We start from the raw sequence: 26,165 nt of genomic DNA on the forward strand, positions 1-26,165 counted from the left end.
TTAACTTTTCGTTGAACCGTTGTATTTTTTGGTCTTAATTTACTTCGAAATTTTTTCTTGCGACGTTTGCGTATTTGCCAGTTCTCGGCCACCCTGCTCGCTATCACAGCTTAGCGCTTGGTTTTTAATATAATTTCATCTGCTGCTGCCAGAATGAAAGAAATAAATGTTTTAAAAATAAAGTTCAATCTTATCTCTAAGTTTTGAGCTGACTCTTGTCTTGTCTGTTATTTCTACAACACCTAAATCTTTCAAGACCTTTTCACTGCAAAATAAACCATCTAAATGCACGGGTCACACAATGCGGTTTTGCCAGAACCTGCACATAGGCAACTAGGCGCGTTAAAATCCTTCTTTTCTAAAGTAAAACAAAGCCTCATAAAAATAATTTGGGATCGATATAACAAAAATAGGTTTACAGAGTGATTTTATGACTGTGAAAATTAATTGAGCATTTTTCTTACAGATAATTACGCACAAGCTTTTTAGTGGCCGAGAACTGGGCCAAGGTGGCCGAGAACTGGGCCCACAAATGGAGCTTTTATTTTTATTATTGCTCGGGCAAATTAATTTTTGACCGGTCGATAGCTTTACACCAAAAAGCTGAATAATGTAGCTAGCTCTGGGAGAAATTTCAAGTTCCTGCGGTTCTTCTGAGGTAAGAAATACAAGTTTACGTCAAAAGTGGCCGAGAACTGGGCCCCATACTGTACTTTGCCCCGTAAGCTTTTTTCTCTGTCCTTCCTCCGAAGCAAAAAAGCACAACCTGATTACACATTAACCCAAAAGTCGACCAAGTGTGCCTGCAACGATTTCCTGTCAAAACTAAAATGAAAACCATTGCGGTATGCGTCACCCGTAGCGGTTTTGTAGCAACCCCAAGCTATCCCCGTCTTTTTGGCCGACAGGAGACTATGCTCTAGGACGACCAAAGGGTAAACTATAAATCGGCCACGCCCGATTAACTAAGCACGTGATTTCCGTTCGACAATTCTACCAACAAAGAGATCAATCAGATTTTGGTTTGGATCCGTGTGAGGAATATCAAGAAAATATGTCTGTTTCTTCCTTTCTGATACTTTACCCAGTATTACTAGTAGCATGTGCCTCTGTGATACTCCGATCCAGGACTTACCTGAGACCCACATGAATGTGGTAAGTTATATTTATTGGCGAAATATTTTAAGATCAGTATGAAGTAGCGCGTGACTGGTACGTAGACAAACCACTTGATTATGCTTGATTGGGATATTTTTAATTTTTTTTTTTGGTCCTTTGGCTTCAATCAGAATTTGCCAAGTGCCCATGACGAGGCCATTTTCTAGCCCAGCGTGTGTATCTGTAGACATGCAAATTAATCGTTATTTTTATGTCTTGTACAAATAAAAATACAGCTTTAAATGTAGCCTGGAAGCAAAATAAATCGAAGAGTACCACACAGCGTTTACCACGATTCCTTGTGTGATAAGCTGATATAACTTTCCTGCTACATAAAAACGTAAATATCATGAATATACGTGTACGCGTATACGTAGTAAAGTTAGTTTCGCTTTCCCTTGTACGCGACAAATGTGTTCCTGATCTGACCTGGACCGAGTCACGCAAAGCCGCACTTTTGTTGTGCGACTGTTAGCTACTGTTTGAGACTGATTGGTCAGTCCTTGTCTTCCTCTTTTAGAGCCGGGGGGATGTGGGCTTAAAATTGGACGTTCAATGTGGGGGATTTACGGTGTCTAGCTGGTCAATTAAAAACATGGATTTTTATCATTTCTGACTTTTATTCACACTTGCAGAACCATCTTAGGAAGCCCCTCTCACTCATCACTCCGAAAACTTCTTTATTTTTAGCCATGTTAGCGGAGTTTCCCTACAAGTTTTTTTTACCTCTTTTCTCACTGAGTAGGACAAGTCAAGTACAACTTAATTAAATTAAAAATAATCAGAGTATGACATAATGCAGCCCTCCAACTAAACGTGGTGATTCTCAAAAAGCACAAGCTATATCCCGTGAACATTATTTTGTCCTGACCTATCACAGACCCAAATCATTCGTTACAATGGCTACCCAGCAGAGGAATACAACGTGACTACAGATGATGGTTACGTCATCGCCATACAGAGGATACCAGCAGGACGAAAAGAGGTTTTCACAGGTGTTCCAAAGCCTGTGATTTTCCTCCAGCATGGACTTTTAGCTTCCTCATCAAACTGGGTCACAAATTTGCCAAACGAAAGTTTTGCCTTCATCTTGGCCGATGCAGGATACGACGTCTGGCTGGGGAATGTTCGAGGAAATACATATGGTCTTCATCATGTTAAGTATCCAGTCCATTCTGATGAATTTTGGGATTTTAGGTGAGTTAGTTATTTTCTGTAAAACGGGCTAGGTCACAGTATCTAAGGTTACTCTATTTATAGTTCTCTTAACTTTAAATTGGCAGAGCAAAAGTCTTTTATTGACAGAATAACGGCCGCATAAAAAACATAGATGATTTTCGAGCATTGTACATGTTGTAAATGACACTTTCATAAAAATTGAAATAACCTTGAAAAAAGTCGGGCCGATGTTTTTCAAGTTTATCCGAACGCAATCCGTTTAAATCTTCTCGAATTTTGCCCATCTATACCCGGCCTTTTTGGCCTTTCTGTATTTCTTTTGAGTTCTTCTACAGTTTTAAGCCGTTATTGTGATATTTCAGCTAATTGTATGAACAGTTGGTCAGTGCCGAAATTGCCTAAAATTGCGTGACATAGCCCCTTTATAGACAGCAGAAAGTCTTGAAATTCAGTTTAGTTCCCTCCTACCGGGTCCTCTTGCCCCTGTAAACCATCGCGATCGAACAACAGAGAGCGAAAAGAGAAAGACAACGCAGTGTTCCAGTGTGCATTTACAGTTTTCCTACGTCACACGCAAGGTGGAAAGTAACACAGTCTTTAAAGAACGCTGGTGCCACTTTGAATCCAGGTATCACTTCTATTTCAGGCGACGAGCGGTGATCGTTCCTGAGACGTTTCTAAATTTTTAAAATTGGCTTTAGTTGTTCGACATTTTTTTTAACTTTTCATTAAGAAAACACACCTTTTTCCATTTAATGGAGCAACATATTCATCCTTTATATGTTTTTAGCCAATTTGTTAATCTTACAGCTGGGATGAGATGGCTCGTTATGATCTTCCCGCCATGTTAACGTTTGTGCTATTAAAGGCATCACAGCCTTCACTGTTTTACGCCGGGCATTCACAAGGAACGCTGATAGCTTTTGCAGAGTTCTCCAGAAACAAAGAATTGGCCAAACTTGTGAAGACGTTCTTTGCTCTTGGACCCGTGACAACGGTTGGTCATATGGAGAGCCCTCTTAAGTACCTGGCTTACTTGACACCAGAACTTGAGGTATTGAACTCTCCTCATGCAGTAGCTTTCTTACCCTTAAGCTGGACTTTCCACTGTTGCGTAATTTTTTACGTGTGTTTACGTGCGTGAAAAAATTTAGAGACAATGTATAAGCGAATAGGTGGTTTTCACTGTCACACCGCGAAAAAATAAATCCAAAACTATCGAGTCAAAAAAAATCAAGAATAATACAGGTTGTAGAAAACTACTATATAAACTACTTGTCCAAGTCTCAGGTCTGTACGTTATTCCGTACTCGAGTTATCAGTTAAAATGTTTCACGCAAATTTAGAGAGCACAGTATGGAATCGCCATGTTGGAGCCCAACTGCTTGGGCTCCAACATGGCGGCCGGATATCAATGAAAACATCTGGCATTAAATTCTGCTACAAAAAGCGGTCAAATCACCCTCATGAACAAGTGAACATTCACAAAATCACTTCTCGCGAAACCTCAACTGTCCAGATTGTTAAAAATCGCAGGATGAGGCATTTTTTAAAGAATACGTGACAGCCTTCCGGCGGCCATCTTTGATCTCGTGTGGCGTGAAACTCCGAAATTCAAAATGCTCTAACGAATGCTATCGAGCTAAAAACCTTCAAAAGGATATATATTATGCACGTCTAATTGCCACTGAAGGATAAAAACTCAGGGGTCTTGCAATCATGGGTTTTAGAATTATGCATTGTCTCTAAATTTCCCCACGCACGTAAACACACGTAAAAAATTACGCAACAGTGGAAATCCACCTTTACAGTGGAGGTGCTAGTCGCGAAAAAAAGCAAAAAAACAGGATCTGCGTGGGCATACAGGCCAGGTCGAAATAGTTTTACATCAAAGTTGGACCGTGTAACTCGCCCTGTTTATATACTAACAAGGATATAACAAAAGGAATCTTGTGGTCACGTTCGACGGCATCTATCGCGCACATGTAGCTACATGTAACAAGCGAGCTAACATACACAAAGAGGCTAAATTAGTAAAATCACCCAAAATGGATATTTTTTGTTTGCCCTTATTATACCTTTCTCGTTTTTTCTCCCCTTAGGACTTGTTTGACCTTTTTGGCGTCCGGGATTTCTTTCCATCTGACTTCTTCATTCGCTGGTTTGCAGACCACGTGTGTTCTGAAGAAGATTTTAAGACATTTTGTTCAGACTTTATTTTTGTCCTCTGTGGATTTGATAAAAAACAGCTTAACGAGGTTAGTAAAACTAATCAATCCCACAGACGCTTGGATGGCCCTGTGGCAGTAGTGGCACTGGCCTTATGCCTTACAAACGTACGCCCTTTCATATTTAATTTCTACTATACAATTTATGCATATCTATCGTTTTGGGTAGTGCAACAGCTCTCGCAAGCTTGTATTTATAATTCTGCTGGCCCTCTGGAGTAGTAGTTGCTATTGTTTTGGGGGCTAAGGTCTTTGTTTCTGTTGTTTGGTCTCGTGTTCTCTTTAAAATGTTAGACAGTTGATATCCTAACAGCTACTTTTGATTATACACAAACAAGAATATTGCTATGGCACTCTCGATTAGGTGCCAGCCATCACATGCTACTCGCTCTACCCTCCTTCCTTAATGTTTTTGGCAGGTTTTCTTAACCATTAACAGTGAATTTTCTATTGCGCATCTTTCATAAGAACACAATGCGATTAGAAGATTCGAGTTCGATCACGGGTTGATTATGACTAACTAACGTGTAAACTAATAAATTATTGAAGATGAAGTATTCAACATGACACGAGCATGGGACAAAGAAAAATTCTGAGTCCCCGACGGGAATCGAACCCATGGCCTCCCAGATACCGGTTGCGGCGCTCTAACCAACTGAGCTACGAGAGACTCGTTGTGAGCTGGGCCAACCGGTATCTGGGAGGCCATGGGTTCGATTCCCGTCGGGGACTCAGAATTGTTCTTTGTCCCATGCTCGTGTCATGTTGAATACTTCATCTTCATTATTTATTACCGAGCTTAAAAATTTACCACCTTTATTATTTACTAATAAATTATTTTAATTTTGTTTGTTTTGGGACAGACACGACTTCCAGTGTATTTTTCACACACTCCAGCGGGGACATCAGTAAGGAACATGGTCCACTTTGCACAGGTATAAAACTAACTTGATAAGAAAATTTTCCAAATGACTGTCAATCAAACCAGTCATCTCATCTGACCAATCACAACTTACTTAACTGCAGCTAATCCAACAAGCCAATCAAAACACCGACACAAACATGCCATACCCAGAAAAACACAATTCAAAGCAGGAAAGAATGAACGAGCGACACATATTGTATCTGTCTGATTGGGTAGACCAGACCGAACGCTTCTTTTATCCTGCATTCTCCCCGAAGGAGGGGGGTACTAAAATTATTTTATGCAGGGAGGCTCCGCCCCAAGGTCCAACTAATTTTTGCACATTTGTCGTTCATCAGTTTCTTTTATGAAAGCCAGTTTGATTCTACTGAGTTAATATTCAACTAAACTTCTTTGCAGATGTACTTGTCGAAGAAGTTTCAGATGTACAATTACGGCAGCGCGGAGAAAAACAGAGAGCACTATGGACAGGTAGTCATACGATATGATAAATGTCTTTCTCTTGCAATACGTGTAACTGGTGTGGTTAAAGAGGTTTTCTCTTGAGTGTCGTAAAACCAAAATCAAAGTAATCGTTCTGGTCAGTCACAAAAGACACAGACAAGTAAGTGAACCAATCAAAACACGGGATAAATACATATAACCGGCGCAAAAAGCTGGAAAACGTGTGTGAGTGAATCACATGGACTGGTTTTGGTTTTACTTCTGATTGGATGAGAAAGTGGCGCAAGCTTAATTAACCAATCACTAAGCGTATAGTAAAACAAAACCAATGCAGATGCGACTTACTTTCGACACACAAGCTGAGTGTGCTCTAATAATGCTCTGATCTAAGTTTTGTAGTGGAAAGCGAATTATGCAATATATTGTTTGAGCACCACTTATTTGATATTGTGCATAGGACACACCGCCACTATACAATGTGTCAGCCATGACGGTCCCTGTGGCACTGTACTGGGCACAGAATGACTGGTTAGCTGACCCAACAGACGTGCGGGCTCTGCTTCCTCTGCTGCCGAATAAGATGTACGACAAGTATATCGAGAACTGGGATCATCTGGACTTCATTTGGGGACTGGACGCTGCTAAATTAGTTTACTATGACATCATTAAACATATGAAGATGTGAGACAAGAGACAGTGTTTCAACGAGATATCCAAACACTAAGAAGAGTGTTTGAATAGCCGATGAAACACTCTCTCGAGTGTTTGATATATCTTCTAAATCGAAACAAAAACTACGGTGTAAACGGAGAAATAAAATCGTAAAAATCTATGCTAATTAAGACCGGGTATCAAAACCTTCTTCACGTGGTTATGATTTTCTTTGTTTTAACTTGATGAATTATGCATAAATAAAATATACATAGACGAAACATTACTAAGCTTTCTGTAGTAAAATGATGTATCAGGGAGTCAACTTAGAGTTAGGTACAATTCTATCGAGACATGCACATGTTATATTGTTGTTGTCATTGTTGCCATACTTTATGCACGTTATTTGACTATCCGTGTCACACCCTGTTCCTTTTGGTACCTTGTCGGTATAGTTATATTACGCCCTTCGAGGTTGTAGGCGAACACAAAACCTTGGGAACGTTTTGATCTCTTTTTCCACTGCTATAGTGTTATGAAGTGAAATATTATTTTTAGAGCTCAGTAGTTTTAGTTCATGAGTAATTGTTTATAACTTTGTATATCATGAGTTTCAAGCTTGTGATTTAAGGGCCCGATATCCCGCACAGAAATTTATAGTTGTTTATCTTTTATGAGTTTTTAGCTTAGATCGATTGCCTTCTTCAGTGGATATGTTTGGGTTAGTGATCGAGTGTTCAAGGGTTTACCTCACACAAGAAGTTTCTAAGTTTAGGTTGTGTTGGTTATCAGAAGTCAAGTGTTTGTATTAGACGTTTACGTTCCCACGGTAAATGAACTTGGAAATTTTAGCTGGACTTGGTTTGGACCTCCATAAAGGTTCCTGTTATAGTTTCGTGTAAATTCTTCCAAATTTGTTATTGGTCGTTTACTCTTTATTTTAGTTTTTCATGTAGGTCAGAGGTAGGTCTTTTTGTATTTGTTATCTTAAGTATATGTCTCGGGAATGTCTCAAGTTTTCCAAGGTCACAGAGATTCGAACCCAAACATGTCTACAATTTTACTATATAGTTGAGAAACCTTCCAGGTTAAATTTAGTAGTAAGAGAGTAGAAGAGAAGAATGTAGTAGATTTGTAGTAGTGAGAGGCCAGAAGAGCTCAAGAAAAATAAAGAAGAAACTCAGAAGATCTGCTTAGAGTCCTGGTTACCTCTCGCCGAGCTTTCCCCCCTAAAGACACTCTAACAATAGTATTTTTCGTCTATTTTGCAATTAATAACACAGCTCTTGTGCTCGTTTTTATTGCCACAAATCAGTAGCTATATATCTCTAGTTGAATTAGCAGGAGAAAATTTAGCTAAATCTGTAGCAATCTCCCTGATCAACTGCTGTCGTTTTTTAACACAATGAACTAATAAATTTCTCTTTACATATGTTATTCGACAGTCGTCGTCAGAGCAGGATTCTTCATCAGTCTGATCATCATAATTTACAGTAGTAAATATTCCGTCCGTTTGAACCGTTGCTGAATTAGAACCAACATCACTGCTACCTTTAATAGGTTTTACACTCTGGCGTCGGTTTTTTTGCCCAATTTCTTTGCCGAAAGTAAATGGTATTTCGTCATCCGGGGGGCTTTGATTCTTTGCGGTTGATTTTAAAAGGTTGTCATCGTTATTCTTATGCTTAGCTGCAGAATGTTGTCTTTTCAAAACCCTTTTCTTGCGTTTTTCACTACTAACGCCTGCAGCCCTTTTCAATATGTTACTATTCCTCTTTCGACTCTTTCCTTCGCCATAATCTTCAGACAACTCACTTCCACAACCCGAGGAATGGCCACCTGCATCCCTCTTGCTTTGTTTCTTCGACGACTTCATTCGAGCATCAACCCCTTGGCGTTTTTGTTTGAGTTTCTTCACTTTACCTCCATTAGAAAAATGACAGCGGTATTCGGGATCACTAACTGTTTTAACAATGCTCTTTCCCTCTGTAGCATCACAACTGTTATCTGTTATCGAGTTTTTCGCATTTTTTATTTTGACTTCTTTGGTAACTTTACTGGCACACTTTACAAAAAGTCTCTTGTCAAAGGGTTTGGTCTTCAACTTTTTTAAGCGCTTTCGCTCGGCGATGTGAGCTCTTATGTCCTTGATGGAAGATCTTTTCCTTGCATGGCCTTTAGCACCAGTGGAAGATGTTCCATTAAGCACGTCATTTTCGTAAGATCCATGAGTTATTTTGTCAATGACTTTAGTTGTTCTTTTACAAGAATCTTTACGTTTATTTTTGCGATCAGCATAAACCAAGCGACTACGGAAAGCTTGGGCGTTAGCAGAACCCACTTTATCTTGGCTGCTACCAGTATGTACGTTGCCCATTTTCCTATAATTAGAAGAATGAGCGAGTGTAGAGTCTCCTCCTGTTATTGGAATGACTCCATTGGTCGAGTCATTATTATTGCCTTCCCTACGTATACACGTTTTCTTTTTATGCTTGCCATCATTAGAAGGGTCACCTTTTGGTCTTTTTGCTTCAATTACACGTGGAGTTAATCCAGAAGCTTTGGTGGGCTTGACGCTTGTTTCTTGGCTGGTTACGCATCGCGTCATATCAGACCATTGATCACATGTTATCGATAATTTTGTGGAGCCTTTTCTTCTGTTAACACTTCTGGTTAATTCCTTTTCGCGTGTGTCAACACTATCTTGGTTTATGTCAGCGCCTACTTTTGTACTAGGACCCTTTCTGTAGTCATTAAGCCTCTTAAAATCGTTCTCAGTTATTTTTTCAGTATGTTCCAAGTGTTTTGACGAATGACCACCTTCATTTGCTTTGCTTTTGATATCACCAAACATTTCTTTCGATTCCAAGGTGTTAGCTTCTGGGCAAGAATACGTTTTTCGTAGCCTTTCTTTGGTAATTTTAACAGCATTTTCTAATCGCTGTGAACGTCTTTTAGTCCCTTTTCCATTCCCGCACGATTTGGCTCGACGAGTTTTTGCTCCATTTTTCTCATCGATCGCCTTCTTTCGTAACTGTAATAAAGAGGTAGAATGAATACAGACGTTTATTTCAGTACAGGGTTTCATTACTGAAGATTTATTTATCAAAAGATTTGCATAAATCGTTAAGGGTAGGACACACGCTGCCATGCGCGCAAAATGGCACGCAGCGATTTCAGACGAAGAGGCTTTTGTGCGCCTTGTTCAGGAGAGTGGTTGTACGTTGGCGCGCAATGTTACAGACGTCATCACTGCATACAGGACTGCGCATCGCTGCGCATTATGATTTTGGAAAGAACACACGGTTTTATCCAGCCTCGTTCCCGGGGTTTTTCTTTCGCCCTGGAAACGACGTTGGGTGTTATCCAGACATTGAGCATAATGTTGCAATGTGTGTTCTTATTACCAAATAGGTCTGCAACGCGTACGTACTAATAAAAAAGACCGCAATGTGTACAAGTGTTTATTGCGACTATTGTATTGGACATTTCCTTTAATGAAATTGTATAAAATGTAAGGATTCCCCAGATTTTTGATCTGAACAAAGCCAGTTAAAACTATTATGCACATCTTTATTAAAATGTTCCAGAACTTTGGAGTTAGCATGTGAGCCTTGTCATAAATCACGTTTACTTTCGATTCATGTTTTAACCTCTCAGGACGACTTTATCTGAGTTCATTTTACATGTTTAGTAGTATTAAACTGAAACTTCAATATGCCTGAAGAAGGATTAAGTTGAGAAATAAAGCCTTTAAATTCTTTGTAACCCTAGATTAGTGTTAATTAACTTTCGAAAGATGGGCCAGAGAGGTTTTACAGGAGGGATCCAATTATATTTTACTGAGGCCTCCTAGATCTCCTCTCTCTTAAACTATATAACGAAGTCAATTCCTTCGTTGAAGAATGCATTCACTTAATGTAACACTTACCAGGAATTACTCACCTTTTTGTAGCAAAATCGAGGTTTGGTGAGGTAGTAATATTGAATACATTGAGCCACGGTCTGGAAAGTGAGAGATTGGGAATGAAAATGATCTAGTAGAATGTCTAACTGAAGAGCAACACATTTTCCAGAATATGGGTGTAAAAAAAGGCAGGAATTGCACGAATTAAAGTAGAGAAAAGGTAAAAAACTGTCATTTAGGATAAGTCCGCAAGGGATACATGCATGCGTATATCGAGGCTTTGTGTATTGGATGGCGGCCGTTTTCATCCAATTTACTGTGTCAAAATTAAGGTCCTAAACAATAGTGTTCATATTAGTGTGATTCATCTGTTGCTACAATAAAGAATCCATAATGGTTTTTCCTTACTTATAAATAGTTCATACTCTTTTGTTTGAATCTTGCAGATATGTCGTTTTCAGGAGCTGAGTGCTTTTTACGCTTACCTTCCTCGGCAATGCATCGGCAATAAGCGAGAAATCTTTTCCAACTTCAATAAATCTATGAGACAAATTATGCACTTTAAAGCTTGTCGAACTGGCAAAAGTAAGGAGGGGCCAGAAGAAGTTGATTGTTTCAAAACCAACATATTTTCTTCCATTATAAGGCGAATACTTTTACATACACTAGCTTCTAGCCCGTATTAACTTTGTTTTACCTTTGAGTGAAGAGTTCTTTTTCTTGTTCTGTCCATGTTTTTAGCAAATCTGCCCGTAAGTCGATATTAAGTTTTGTTATGCTATCTAACAAAAGAAGGAAACACATTCTTCAGTTTTCAATGATAACTGGATTATTTACACTTGTTAGCTGCTATTCATTATTCTTAGAGTATAAACTGGAACACTTTTTATATAATTGGTAAGGAGTTCGCGAGATGAAGTTAGAATATGAAAAAGTGTCCTTTTGGTAGTAAGCCCTTTCAAAATATCTAAAACAGACGTCCCTTACGAGGGACTACTTAAGCGAAAAGTATAGAAAAGGAACGCAATATTTTTAATGACCTTTTTTGAAGTTCTCCATGGATGGTTTTTCTTGGCACAATGGAAGCTGGGCCTCTGCGATGCAGTTTACTCCCAAATCCTTTACAGGGATAAACAATATATAAATATTACTTAACCAGTACTAGTGCTTCATCGCGAGTATATCTTATACACACTTGAGTAAATTACTTTGGATAGAACAAACCTCTTGCCGATTGGCATGGCAAGCCTAGTCATGTCACAGGGCAAAGAGCGATGAGCCTTTTATGGATTTTTTTATTGCAGGTAGCAATCTATATATTAGAGTGTTTCCAGAACAGTTGAGCAAACATTGAAAATCGGGTTGTGATTACAAGTTGTTAGTTACCTACTCACCGTCCATTTTTGGAGATATTCATTCCAGAAATATTGTGGATCAGAGTTTGGAGAACTGTTAAAAAATTGACGAGATTTTATATTAATTAGCCAACTGGTCAGCCTATCCTCTCATCAAGTGGGATCCTAGAGATATACAGTGCAACGACAGATTCATCCATCGATTCACCAAGGTCTGTACGTCGGTAAGGGGAAAGTTAGTATTCTTCGCTGAAAATGATTTAACTTTGCACGACTAGGTACATTGTACAAAATCAGCCACTGAGGATCTCAAAAAATTGCAACATGCAGCCTTCCAAAACAACAACACTTGCACCAGTCAAGGTTAAATTTTCTTCATTTTGGTAGAACGTTGCAGTGCGCTTTAGCGTAGGGCTGATCAATTTGTCCTGTACATGTAAGAACTTGAGATCTTGTCGTGGACGTTTTCTTCATTAGCAATATTCTTACCTCGCTTCAGCGCGGCGTGTTCTCATATTTTCGCCTGTATTAGAAAAATACCAGTTTACAGACGCTTCCGAGAGGATTCATCTCAGCTCGCCTTCAAATCACCATGGTTAGAAATGAAGAAATTTACTTTGTGACGTCACAATAACACTTAGGACTGCACGCGCTCTAAAGACATTTTTTGCGACGTCACAGTGACTAATAAGAACTGCACGCGCTCTGATAGGTGGAAAGCTATAAACATCAGTCGGTTTTTGGAAACGTGTTGTTATTTTCTCGTAACAGCGTAGAAACACTTTGAGTTAGTACAATGTTACAATCACACTCTATGACGGTTTGTGTTCATCTTGACGTACGCTGAAGTTGGGAGAGCACGAAAGGAGAGTAAAAGTTCTTCGAAGTAAGGGCAATTAAACGAATGAGTCCGCCAAGGTGTGACGCACTCGACTACTTAAATATTCTAGTTTTGAAGTCGATCCAAGATGCATTGACGGATTCAGTATGGTTTTGACTTTTATACATGTCTATTCTCGATTCTGTTATGCCGATAAAAAATTTCGTTAAGTCAACTCTGAGCATAAAGAAGCTAGGCAGCCAAGGATCAACACAAACCAGGGTATTTCACTGCCTTTGTAGAATATACGGAGACATACAATTTTCTTCTCGATCGCATAGTCTCTATTTCAGGAAACCAGTAATACCAGTAACGCTAGGAAGTCGATCTTAACGCCCGAGAAACCAAAAAGCGTCCTCTCTGTACCCAGTCTCTATCCGTCAGATATACATGCATGGAAAGGTCCCAAACACAGGTGCGCAGTATGCCAGGGTTGAAATAACCAAGGCTTTGTAAACATTTTCGTTTTAATAATTTGGGTTTTGTTGAGCAACGAGGCAAACTGAAACAAATAAATTAATGTTTCAATTTAATTAATAATTTCAACTACCATGCAATGTATGGTAAATTATGCTATATGCATTCATGCTTGCTATAAGCGTTTAGCTTAATTAATCGGGCGTGGCCGATTTATAGTTTACCCTTTGGTCGTCCTAGACGATAGTCTCCTGTCGGCTAAAAATGACGGGGATAGCCTGGGCCAATCGGTTTCATTTCAGTTTTGACAGTAAATCGTTGTAGGAACACTGGGTCGACTTTTGGGCTAATCTGCAATCCGGTTCTCTTCTTTGCTTCGGCGGGAGGACAGAGAAAAAAGCTTAAGGGGTAAAGTACTAATAATCACCATTGTGAAACTGTAGTTGCTTTGACAAGTTGAAGCTATTTTTGTAAATAAAAGGGGTAACGTCATTCATGTCACGCAATGTTTTTGTGGGAAACTTTGAAACTAGACGCTTTGCTGGTTTCTACAAATAGCAGTGTGATCTGGCGGTACAATTTTTTTGAGGCGGACTCTACTTTAAAAATATTTTTTATATATTTAGCAAGAAGTATGTCGATTTTCATTTCCGCACAGTTGGGCGTCAAAGTCGCCTGTCACAGAGAGTAGAATGTTTGCACAACGTGGTTTGGATATATTTTAGATTTGACTAGCGACGTTAGTAAGACACTTCTCAAGACGTCAGCAAAACATTGGCAATGTACAGTATTGGTGTGAACTTGAATGGAATTTTTTACGAGATCAGTAAAGCTATCGAATGAAAAGATGACTTGAAAATGAAAACTTCGAATAATTGTAATTAAATACCAATTGAATTTTAGATGAGAAATTCCGGAAGTGACATCTGTGTTCAAAATAGGAATTTTTGTACAATTTAAAGTTCCGAAAAAGAAAGACCACATGTTTTGTAAAAATCACAGACAAACATGATCAGGAAAACAAAACAGGCCAATGGGTTTTATTCACGAAAATACAACTTTCTTAAGAAAGAGTTTGTAAACAAGACAATGGAATCGAATTACATTTCACACAAAATTTGCATACATTTGAACTTGCAAAAAAGAAGTATCTCTGCCGAGACATAATAGCGAGGTCTTACAGTAATAATTATTGTATTCTGATCTGATTGTTATTTTTTATGCATTACCTATTTGAAAGTGGTTCCCATCGATGAAAACAAAACGGTTTTTCATTCACTGCTTGAAGTATTTACAGACATGAAAACATTCGCTTAATCAAATTACATTCTGCAAGAAATATTTTGTATCCATTTGTCCCGAAACTTTGAGGAAATTGAAATCTTTGTGGACAGTACTGCATAAAAGCAGTTCATAGAATTGAATAAAAAGATAAGAACCATATCGAAAAAGGAAATTTTAAAACTTTATTTTGGCTCATTTTGACGAAATTCAGGATTTTCAAAGACTGCAAGTAAACGGCTGTATCTTGTCTGTCTCTAACGATTTTGCTACGGTTTCGAACGAGCTAATTTTTCAACATGATATCATGGTAGCGGGCAGAAGTCGGTTCGTTCTGAATTTTTCAATACGGTATACAAGTTACAGGTCAATATACAGACCCTCTGTACAGTAAAAAACGTTTTGGGAACAAACCATTGTGAACTTATTTTCTATGTTGATCAGTAAAAATCCTTAGTACGACATGGGGTTTGTTATCAAGTTCGTTAGTACGTTAATACTGCAAGGTGTATAACCTCAGAGAATTATTATCAAATGTGTTTTGTTTTATTAGCGGTTTATACTCTAAGGTCTTGGTATGGGAGATAAAAATTAAGGCAAATTTCTGTTATTATCTGATTGCTTGGCACAGATTAGTACGATACTGAATTGGTTAGGAAATGTAAACAAACATTAAATTGAATGAGAGTAGAAAGGGAGGGATAGGTGGGGGTGAAAGGCTAAGGAGAAGGAAAGGGAGGGAGAATTAAAATCCATGCTTGGTTATATCACGCAACCTTTGACTTCTGTTGTTTTCTCACAAGAACAAAACTTAAGGTGGGGTTCTACCTGAATTTGAATGGAACTTTAAGAGATTTAAAGAAGGGATTGAAGAAAAGAATGGAAACACCTCCAAACAGTTGACCCCCTCGCAAGAGCACTCCGGGTTGTCAGGAGACTGTTTGGTGTCCGTCCACCAATTTTTAACTTCAAATTCAAATTTTAAAATCACATTAAATCTCCAATATTTCTTATTTGTCTAAATTTTACTAATCCTTTGAGAAAAACTATCGCCTCCCAGACATCCCCCAAAATCGTCTAAAAATTAACAAAATACTGCAAAACAAATATATATGGATAAGTAAAGCTTTTTTGGATTCCTTGAAACGCGGCTGAAATGGTTTTCAGTGTTTTCCAGCCCTTATACTTTGGGTCGGTACTACTTTTCATCACCAGTTGCTATTACAGTAATGGTATGAAGCAAATACGTAATCATTGGTCAATAAGTTGTGATCATTTTCTTGACAATAGTAGTTACCTGATTAGGAGTTGTATACTGTTCCATTAAAGTGTAAGGGCTGGAAAATACTGAAATGCGTCAGCCACCTAAAGCGTTGGAAAAATTGGTCTTCAGGTAAAAACCCCGCCTTTATTAAGTATTGCGAAAAGGCTGCACTTTGCTAAGTGTTACAAATTTATATTTTCTAGACGTCTAGTTCAATCGTTTATTTGTATTGTGCGAAATATATTTTTATAAATTGAGACCATTATGTCATTAAGTAATAATGCATTCTTGAAAACATTCCAGATTTGCATTATTAAATAGAAACACGAAAAATTCAAATTTGGGAAAACAAGCCTGTCAAAATGACGTTGCCATGGTGATTTCAAGTTACTGGCACAATAACTAATCCTACCAAATTATTGCAAGATAAATTTTAGATAAACGCGCAAAGTTTGGCAGCGTTTGGTTGAATCTTGAAAAAGTTATAAGCGTCCAAAGTCAGCGCGGGCCTAAAAGCCCCCCCCCCCCCCCGCAGCCTAAATAGGTTTAAGTGACTGTTTTTCCCGTGATTTTTACTGTACTGTACCCTGCCTTTCAAGTCAAAACAGATAGCTAATTATTAAGCGCCCGATTTTAAGCTTCTCAAGCTTCTCAAGCTTCCTGTTTTTGTTTAATTTATTTGCTGGTGGATGAGTTTTCGTCTTAGTAATCAAGTTTGTGCTTTTTTGTGGTATTTCGAAAGTGAAAAACGGCTATCTTTACGTGTATGAATATTTACTCTCCAAGAAAGAAAGCTTCAAATAAGCCAACTTATTACACTTTGATATTTTGTTTTCGCTGCGTTTACGTATACCGTGCACCGTATCTTCAATCAGTTTCAGTCGCCTTCACTCTAATTTGTCAAAAATAGAATTCGAGCTATTTTGACCAAAACGTCATTTTTTCTCATTATTTAAAAAAATATATATATAAATACTAACACAGTAGCTTAACTAAGAGACGTATTTCCTTGCAGAACGAACTAAGAACGGAAAGTTTTTGTGTTGTATGTGCAGTTTTTCACGAACAAGGCTCTTGGCGTTTCAAGACCAGCAACAACAAACTGAACTCGCAAACCATTTCAGGTCTACAAATAAATTATGATGAAGATTTTACAATCATTTTAATAGCAAGTTTTGTAATAAACAGGAAGAACTTGTGTTTTACATTCATGGCCATTTTCGCTTTGCAGACGGATAAAATTAGATGAGAAAAAAATGAAATTGTAACTCGTCTCAAACAACAGTTATTTTCAGACTAATGACAGATAACTTGCCAAGAAAATTAATGTGAGAGAAAATGTTCTATCTGAAGTGAAAATCAAGCTTGCCTCGGGGATTGCAACAGCACTTAATTTATTATTTTAGCGTCTTTATTACTTCTTCTGGATAAGATTTGCAAATACGTCTTACTATTACATGGGCTATATTTAACTCCGAGTTATCAAAATATCTGCGATATTTTTACACTTAAATTCAGTTTTGTTTTCACTTTTGCAAATATATAAATGTACAGCGTACTAGCTACCACACATTTAGCACAAGATGATATATTGACCAAAGAAAGATATTTAAATTCGAAATATGCAATATCCTGAACAATGGCCTTGGACATCTGCGATGACTGAGGTGTTGGAACCAGGCCCTGAGGTAAGAATTGCTGCTATGATTTATTGCGTGTTATCTTGAGGTTAAAAAATATTAAACAGTAGACAAAAAGCTTAAATTTTCTACGAGCAAATTACTGAGTTACCAACAGCAGTCAAACGCATTAAGACGGAATCCATCAGGAAATTAAATCGAGTAATATTTATTTTAGTTGGACAAAAATCGAGTACAAGTATAATTTAAATCCTATTGCGTTATTTTCTACCCTTGTTAAAAGCTTACTTTATGAGTAATTATCCGTGATAATACCGAAAATAATTTTTTATCAGAGCTTGAGAAAATGAATTTCAGAGTTCACAAGAACCATATAAACTATAGGTAAAATCTCACGTGTAGCTATTTTTTTAAATCGACTTTTGTGGAATTCAGAGAAACTTCGAAATTTGTTTTGATGTTTGGTGTTGTTAGAAATGATTTCTTTTGATAAGATATTTGAAACACTAACAAAGAAGTTTGCAATAATTAATAAAATGTAAATAGTTTTGGTACATAAACTTTGGTAAATTAATACTCGAAGTCCTAGCGGATTCCGTCTTAATGCCATTAACCATAAGGCCACCACGCCCCTCTGGTTCGTAGTGTATTGTGCCCCGCTTTAAATTTCTGTTTTTGTACTTTGCAGCCACGGGCCTGGAGAAAGGCAAACAAACGGGAAACCCATAAGAATAAGATTCACACGCCACTACACGAGCATAAGTTGAAGAAGGCCCAACCATTTTCGTTGTGGAAGTGCGATCATTGCAAGGCTGAACGCAGTACAAATTCATTTCTATTCTACTGCAGACGATGTCTTTTAGCTTGTGTTATTCCTGTATGCACATGCATCTTCAGCAAAACACTTCGGCTCATCAACATGGGCTGCTTTACTTAGAAACCAGCAGACTCCTCTCTGGAGCTCAGAATGGAATTTGGAGGTGTGCTGTTTGTAAAAACACCAGTGCCAATCTCAAACAAACATTCTCGTACCACTGTTCCGTCTGCAGTGACTTTGATATTTGTCTCGACTGCTTTGAGCCAAGACGGCATCCTGTTCATAATCATAAACTGAACCTGGTGGATACCTCGCTTATCTACGGAAAAACTGCTGGTGGCCGCTGGGTATGTGGTGTGTGTGGCAATACAAGCAGACCAAATGGAACGTAAGTGATGAATCTTATAAAAACCTTGGGGCATCAACTACCTTATTCTTACTAATTTTCAAAATAAAAAAAATTAATACTCGCGAAAAAACATTGCGCAAAATTTAAATACGCGAAAATTAATATCATGTTTTATATCAAAACAATTATTTCAGGAACTGCAACTAACTATCCTTGAAAATATATTTTCGTCTTGTTTTTGACTATCACCCTTCCTCTGATGACTGTTTCCTTTAGCTTGTAAATCAGCCAAGACCTCTTAAGCACAGTCACCTAGGTTTTTGTTTGCAGACTCCCCCCTTAACAGTGAGTTAGACCTTTGTATATTTCCAGTAGTTCCTTAGTCTTGACGACTGATCCAGAAAACACTGACCACATCGCGAAATTTAATACACTTTTGCTTTATTTTTTTTCTGCCTCCCGGATTTTTGCGAAATTAAGTATGCGCGAAAATTAGTAAGAATAAGGTAGTGCTTCAAAAATATCAGTTTTTATACGATAAAGAGTATATATCTAAATTAGTTTTTAGCAATTTTTTAACTTGTTGTGCGCATTTGATCGTATTAACATGTATAATTTGTGCACTACAAGTATTAAGATAATTAATTATTTTATTATTTATATAGGAGAATATTTCAAGAGAAATTAGACCTGTATTATTTTGTATACAATGAGACTTTAAGAGCGGTTTTCACCCACTGAGAGTCGAAAGTCATTCGCGTTTGCTTTGGTTTTACATTACTACGCTTAGTGATTTTTTAAGAAATCTCGCGCCACTTTTTTATCCAAACAAAAGTAAAAACAAACATTTTCCCGCGCTTTGCGCTGGCTACACAGTGTATTTGCTTCCCTAGCCCTTTCGACCTTGTGAGCTTAAAATAATACTGTAAAAATTCAAAAATAACGACCCTAATTACTTTCAGTTTTACGTCAAATCTTTACGTCATGCTAAAATTGATTGATGTAGCTTGTTGCTTGATCTCTTTCAGATTCTCCCATCATTGCACGAAATGTGATTTTGATGTGTGTCACGACTGCTTTAAGCCACACATTACTCCACTTCATGGCCATCCACTTTACAGGGCAGACACGTATCATGTATATGGTCGGTGCAATGGAGACTGGAAGTGCGATAACTGTTATTCCTACCATAGCAGTCCCACAGATAACAGGCCATGGCATTGCCAAATTTGTGAATTTGATCTGTGTCGTGACTGCGCATGCGTGAGTGCAACAATCGAAGGTAAGACTAAATGTAGCAAATATTTATGAGCATTTTATTTGTGAATGTTTTCAGATAGATGTTGATTCTGAATTCAAAGGTGGTTGACCTTTCCGTATTTTTAGTCATAACTAAATTGAGCAGCTTGGATTTCAAGACTCAGTTTGACTTATATTTTCGACTGGTATCGTGGTCTCGAGTTAGACTTCTCAACTCATTATGTTCGCTAAAATAAATTTTCGCTAAAAATAGTAATATTTAAAGTATTCTTGACGCTTAAAATCACTGCGTACGTATTGCGGACGTATGATGACACTACAACTTTGACACCTCAGATTCACGTGCAACAGTCCAATCACGCATCTTTTTTAACACGGCTGACGTAGGTCATTGATGTTTATAAAAATATGCCATGAATAATAAGCCCTTAGGCATGATGACGTCAACCTGGCTTGTTTTACCACCAAGCCTCGCTTTCAAAGTGCAAACTTGTAAATATTATCTTTAACGAATTTCCAAAGCAGTAAATATGAAAAGAATACCCATGTGAAACTGATGAAGGTGGCGAAAGGTTGCGAATAATTTGCGCAAACGCGGCTTGGTGGTAAATTTTGAGCTGACGTTATCATGCATAAGGCCTATTCTTTTCACACATTCTCCCATATCGACAAAAAACTATATTTACCTAGTATGCAGGAAGTTTGTCACATTTTAACCCTATCATATGGCCTATCTGCAACTTTACCACGGTCTAACGTCTCATGCAGTTTTTCTGTCTATTTTGAGAAATTTCGTTCACATTAAAGAGCAAGTATGAGTAAGGATAGATAAAATGGTTGCTGAGTAAATATACTCAGTCCCTCGAATAAGCGAGTATTTTTAACTATTTAAACGCTCCAACCGAACGTCGAATGCTTTGACAAATGGCGCCGACAAGTCCGTATTTACCTGTTTTCAAACACGTAGAACTTTTTTAGTAAAGATCCAAAAAGTTTAGCAAACCATCAGAATACCGGTTAAGTATCGATTTTTGAACAGTGAAAATCAGAACCTTATCTTTCAAGTACTTCTCTTGTTTTTTACATATTTTTATCGTTTGACCGTGATCGACGCTGCCACACGAGTCTCCTGTAGCTTGGAGCGTCTTACAGGTGTGAAAAAGGTTATTATTAGGTTCTACTCCTGCTGGTAAAATCCAGAATTTTATCTCGATAACTTTTTGTTTATTCAGCGACTGAACAAGCTGGTCCTTCACCAGAAAACTCTAGCAGAAACAGAAGAAGATTTAAACGTGCCGCAAGATCAGGTATGTGTGAGCTTTGCACCCAAACCAAAACCTACGCACCAGCAATGTTCTCTGAAAGCTTTTCACACACGTTGAGGGAATTTAGGTTAAGAGAACTTGGAGCAGTTATTGGAGCAATCATCTGAATGCATTGCGTGCCTATAATAATTTCTCAAGAAGGTAGTCTAACGGAACAACATTGTACTGTTGGAATAAGCTTAAAGGGACTATGTCTAGAGGATTTCACAGTTTTTTGGTCTTCACTCTTCTGAAATAAACGGTGGGCAAATTTACCCATAAAAAGCATTGTCTTTGAACTTTTAACTGAAGACGTGTAACCTTTTTGGGGGATAGAAATCAAACTTTGGCTAAAAATATCAATTTTTTTTAAGGCGTGCCGAAACAACTTGAAAACGTTGAGTAACGTTTCAAATGTAATCCATTTCCATCCGAGCCATCCACAGTCAAACGCGCATTTAAACAGTTTTAGTGCTCAAAAATAGCAATTGTTTATAAAAATGGAGCATTATTTTAAAGGTTTCCTACGACACAAATACAAATTTGGGCTTTTCAAAAATCTGTTAAAATCCGTGACATCTGAGTCCCTTTTACTGAGAAATAACCGTTCCATAGCTCAATCAATTAAACAATCGTAAATGTCAGCTTTATAAAAAAGGAGCAAATGTAACCAAACGCCAAAAAGAAGTATCGGTAAATAAAAATATAATGGTAATATATAACTACGTCTTTTTTCCCCGATAGAAAAGCTATCACAGAGTGAGACTTTGTTTGCGTTATATGGGAAACTAAACCAAAGTCACTAACTCTTCCTTGTAGTAGAACAAGGTGTGTCAGAGGTACATAATTATGGCTTGCATTGATTGTTTCTTTTGGTCGTAATTGGCGGCGCTTTTTTCTAAGCGCACTACAGTTGGGATTTTAAACAATGAAGCGGAGATTTGTAGAAACGGACTAACATTGCATGCAGCATGACCAGCAATGCCAGCATGAAAAAGGTGTTTGTCGACATGTAACGAACGGGGTACAACATAAAAGATAAATTTCTTGTAGCTCCAATGAGACGTGAAAAATCGTATGGCAGTCTGAATTTTTTGGCAAAATTTTACCGCGTCGTGTCCGCCATGATAATTTTTCGTCAGACTTGTACGCCATTTCCTCGCGCGATCTCGCGCGTCTCGCGCGCAAGGATGCTCTAAAAATAAACCACCCGCAAATCTGATACCACAAGATCCATTACCAGAGATGTAGACTTCTAGATTATGTACTTCTGGGTGTGTATAATGCGCATGCGAAGCAGGCTTTTATAATCTAGGGGATGCATTGCGTCATTTAATTTTAATTTTTTTTTTGTGATTTTTTAGCTAACCCTTGGGTTGCAAGAGATCATTTGATGCCCACATCAGCTGCTGACGCCACCCCGTCTTTTGTGACAGAAGAACAAAACGTTGTTGGCTTTCCTGAAGACGCAGATGACAGTTCAGTCAAATGCATTATCTGCCTGGAACAACCAAAGAATGCCACGCTCATCCACGGCGACACAGGACACTGTTGCAGCTGCTGGGCTTGCGCAATCGTTTTAAAGCAAAGGGGGGACCCGTGCCCAGTTTGCAGGGCGCCCATTAAGCAAGTGATCAGACAATTTATTGCTTGAAGTGATGTATAGATGTCCTAACTGAAGTCAATGTAAAATGTTATATAGCACTGGTATTGAACAATTTTAACTACGGAAACTGTAGACTATAATAGGTTTGAATAAGTTATTTAGTATGCTGGCAACATTTCGAGCGTAGATATTTTTTCATTCCAAAGTAACAAGGAAGTTTTGAATAGAATTCGATTATAATAAGAAAAAACAATGCAATTTTTAAGCCAGATTGCTATAATTAAAAAAGCATAATGATTATTAATGATAAATCCAAGTTTTATTTCATTAAATTTGTTAGGTTGGGTTTATTTATTTCTTATCACTTGATTTTATAATTAGCCGATTTATTTTTCCACGACGTTGTAGTAGATTTGTAAATTTGTTATTGACTTTTTGTAAGAGAACAGTAATTATACAGAATAAATGTAGCAGAGAAGTTATTAACCAATGGTGACTCTTTGTTATCCTAAACTGTAATAAAGGTGTAAATAAAGATACAGAGTTTGGCTCATGACAGGCCCGTAGGGTGGATTCTGTTGAGGGGGATTCTTTTATTTTTTGGGAGGTATTTCTTAGCGCCGAAGGCGCAAACTTCAAGGCGGGGGTGAGGGAGGGGGGGGGGGGGTCTGGGGGGCATGTCTCCCAGAAAATGTTGCAAATTTAGGTTCTCTCAACTGCCATTTCCTGCATTCATTTTTGAGGTGGGATATATTAATATTAATATTCAATATTTATAGCTCTTCGGAATCTAAGAGCTTTGTCCAAAAATGTACAAAATAAGAAATGCGCATGCTTGCTTATTCAGCCAACTAACGCTAGTTCTTATTGCCGAAGGCGCCACTTCAAGGATAGAAAGCAAGACGAACGTCAATAAACCAATCCAAAAGATTAGAACTTCTCATTATAATGCCAAAATGTTGCGGCTTCCTACAATAATCCTGGCAAGGAGGGTAGTCGTCCTTGTAATCGACCGGTCAGAGTCTTTTGATTGTTTTGTGTAATTTTTTTTTTATCTTCTCAACCCCCCAAAAATGGCGACTTCAAAAATTTTTTGGGGTTCGTTCGAACCCTTTTTCTGGCGCACGACTGCTCTATTAAAACATATCGTGTGACGCATTATATATACTCCACCCAAGTTTTGAAAATAAGCTTTCTACGTTCACACTTTCGGGTTTCGCCCCAAATAAACTGTTCAATTAATTGAATAGGCTGAAAAGACCGTAGTAAGATTTTTCAACAGTAACTGAACTCCTTTAATTTGGCAGCTTGGCCGAGATCTCCTTGATATAGAGAGGGATAATGTACTGTCAAAACAGAAGCTTCTGGTCACGATGGCGTCCATTTGGCTTCAAGAATATGCAAGGGTTTGTCAATAGACTGGGAGGCGCGGTGGCCTAATGGTTAGCGCGCCGGACTCCGGAGCGAGCGTTCCGGGTTCGAGACCTGGCCGGGGTCACTGTGTTGTGTTCTTGGGCAAGACACTTTACTCTCATAGTGCCTCTCTCCACCCAGGTGTATAAATGGGTACCGGCGAAATAATGCTGGGGGGTTCCCTGCGATGGACTAGCATCCCATCCAGGGGGGAGTAGAAATACTCCTAGCTGCTTAATGCTAAGGAAACCGGGATAAGCTCCGGCAGCATGCGCCACTTTGGCTCGAAGCTGACCTGTCAATAGACACTAACTCGGTCCTCGGAAGAGTGGCATTTTCCCTCGGCTTTCGCTCTCGGACTTGATACCGCTCGCTTCTCGGAATAAGGGCTGTCATATTTTCCCCACAAAATATAGGTTATTGTTTATCAGCACCCTTGTTAGTTTGTCTACCGAGACTCGCCACTTTTGCTTTTTTATAAGACAGCTATCAGCTGGTAATCTTTGCCGAAAAGACCCCAGCTGTGCAGTTACTGTACTTCTCACAGTGAGGAAGCCTGGTAACTAGCGCTAGCGACAAGCCGACCAGTCCCATAGAAAAGCTGTATTTTCATTTGTTTGTTTTTAATGTTTGGTTTAAGACAATCTTAAATAGAACGATATTTTAAATGGGAAGATAATCAACACTTTCAAACCAAAGTTAAGTTGGTGGTTTATAGAGGATTAAAAATCCTTTTTGATATTTTTCTAAAAAAATTATTTGAGGATATTGTATAGTTTAAAAAAATGAGTCATTTTCAAGGTTTTAATTTTTATCACCAAGGGTCTCGACCTCGACAGTCCCAGAGGTGGTCTTACCCCCTGCCCCCCTGCCCCCCTCCCCCCTCCCGACGGGAGTACGATTTTCACCCACAGAAAACGGTAAACCGAAAGATTAACGCTTGAAAATGTCAAAAAGAAAATGCCACTCGAAAGAGAAAGGATCATGGGTTACAAATGTCTTATCGAATCTATAATGACGCAAAATGAAGCAGGTGAAAATTGTTCTCTCGGAAAGCAACGTGTAGTTCGACCATTGGAAATGAAAACAGCCGCGGGCCAGGCCAGCAAGGAACTCTGGGACTGCCGGCTTCTTCCTTGAACAAAAGAACATCGAAAGAGTCAAGATGGCGGAATCAGTTGTGAACGAAACTCTGGCGAATCTTACGGCGGCAGTGAACGAAACGGCCAAGAATGCCACTGGAAGAGCCGCGGCTACACCCGAGGGAATGCTTGTGGCGTATACTAGTTTGGTTTTGATGGCGCTTTTACCGATATTTTTCGGTTCCTTTCGCTCTGTCAAGTATCTCATTGAACAGAAGGTTTGTTGATCGCAAAAGTTTTGATTTTTCAGCCTTTATTTAGTTGTTGTATTGCCGATTTGTTTTCTTCTTATATTCTTAAAAGTCCTCCCTTATAAGCTTACTAACTAGAACTCTTGTAGCTTCCTTGAGAGGTAAAGTTTTGTTGACGTGTACATCAAAGTTACTTGATCTTTTTTTTCTCGCGTGGGTGAAATTGAAAGGAACACGAAAGTCGATTTCCGGTATTTCGTTGGTTTCTTATATAGCAAAAGGCGATATAGAGAATTCTAGGATCGTACTAAGCCATGGAAGTTGTTTTCACCTAAGTCATTAACAAACATTTTCCCTCTGATCTATCAACAAACATTTGTGGTTTTAATTATTATGACAGATTATTTTAGCAAAATTTGTTAGACGTTAATGTTTTTGTATGCCTTAGTGGAAAGCATGGTGTTTTAATGGTTAGGACATCACTCCAGAGGTCTGATGGTTTAGCCAGACCAGCTGTGGCATTGTGTTGTTGTCCTTCTTGTAGGACACAAGGACACTGTATTCTCGCTGTGCCAGCATTTCCACTGGCAGATAATTTATTGGGGGCAACTTGTAGAACTACTAGAAGAACCTGATACATGAGAATCACATTCAGATATCTAACCATTGCTGGTACCAAACTGTTGAAAATCCATTTGCTATATAGAGGGTCTCATTCCTGTGTTGCTTTTACGGCTTCTGAACCCTCAAATAG

General features: G+C 38.4%; 3 protein-coding genes and 1 pseudogene across 5 annotated transcripts in view; 3 read left to right on the top strand and 1 right to left on the bottom strand.

Annotated features, from left to right (window-relative positions):
- The first annotated feature begins 987 nt into the window (after positions 1–987).
- LOC144646025 (lysosomal acid lipase/cholesteryl ester hydrolase-like) lies at positions 988–7,767 on the top strand. The gene is made up of 7 exons (XM_078505546.1): positions 988–1,155; positions 2,039–2,355; positions 3,148–3,391; positions 4,440–4,595; positions 5,429–5,500; positions 5,890–5,961; positions 6,392–7,767. The coding sequence occupies exons 1-7, from the start codon at positions 1,102–1,104 to the stop codon at positions 6,617–6,619; spliced, it is 1,143 nt and encodes a 380-aa protein (XP_078361672.1). The 5' UTR covers positions 988–1,101; the 3' UTR covers positions 6,620–7,767.
- A 136-nt stretch (positions 7,768–7,903) lies between these two features.
- LOC144645929 (uncharacterized) lies at positions 7,904–12,482 on the bottom strand. The gene is made up of 7 exons (XM_078505443.1): positions 12,337–12,482; positions 11,887–11,941; positions 11,533–11,611; positions 11,190–11,274; positions 10,978–11,032; positions 10,531–10,590; positions 7,904–9,619 (listed from the first exon to the last, which is right to left on the bottom strand). The coding sequence occupies exons 1-7, from the start codon at positions 12,360–12,362 to the stop codon at positions 7,904–7,906; spliced, it is 2,076 nt and encodes a 691-aa protein (XP_078361569.1). The 5' UTR covers positions 12,363–12,482.
- A 4,720-nt stretch (positions 12,483–17,202) lies between these two features.
- Positions 17,203–23,071, top strand: LOC144645530 (uncharacterized; annotated as a pseudogene). The gene is made up of 5 exons (XR_013569302.1): positions 17,203–17,377; positions 18,018–18,534; positions 19,524–19,777; positions 20,988–21,062; positions 22,424–23,071. The product of XR_013569302.1 is annotated as an uncharacterized LOC144645530 (transcript).
- A 2,126-nt stretch (positions 23,072–25,197) lies between these two features.
- Positions 25,198–26,165, top strand: part of LOC144646004 (signal peptide peptidase-like) — a 28,819-nt gene continuing 27,851 nt past the window's right edge. Inside the window, exon 1 of one of the 2 annotated variants that reach the window (XM_078505519.1) lies at positions 25,198–25,438. In XM_078505519.1, the coding sequence (XP_078361645.1) occupies positions 25,244–25,438 (195 nt within the window). In that variant the 5' untranslated portion in view covers positions 25,198–25,243. The remainder of the gene's footprint in view (positions 25,439–26,165) is intronic. The other variant, XM_078505518.1, reaches the window with a different exon arrangement.

The sequence above is a fragment of the Oculina patagonica genome, chromosome 3 (genome assembly GCF_052425735.1).
Source record: "Oculina patagonica isolate OP01 chromosome 3, crgOcupat, whole genome shotgun sequence".
NCBI classification, from domain to species: Eukaryota; Metazoa; Cnidaria; class Anthozoa; order Scleractinia; family Oculinidae; genus Oculina; species Oculina patagonica.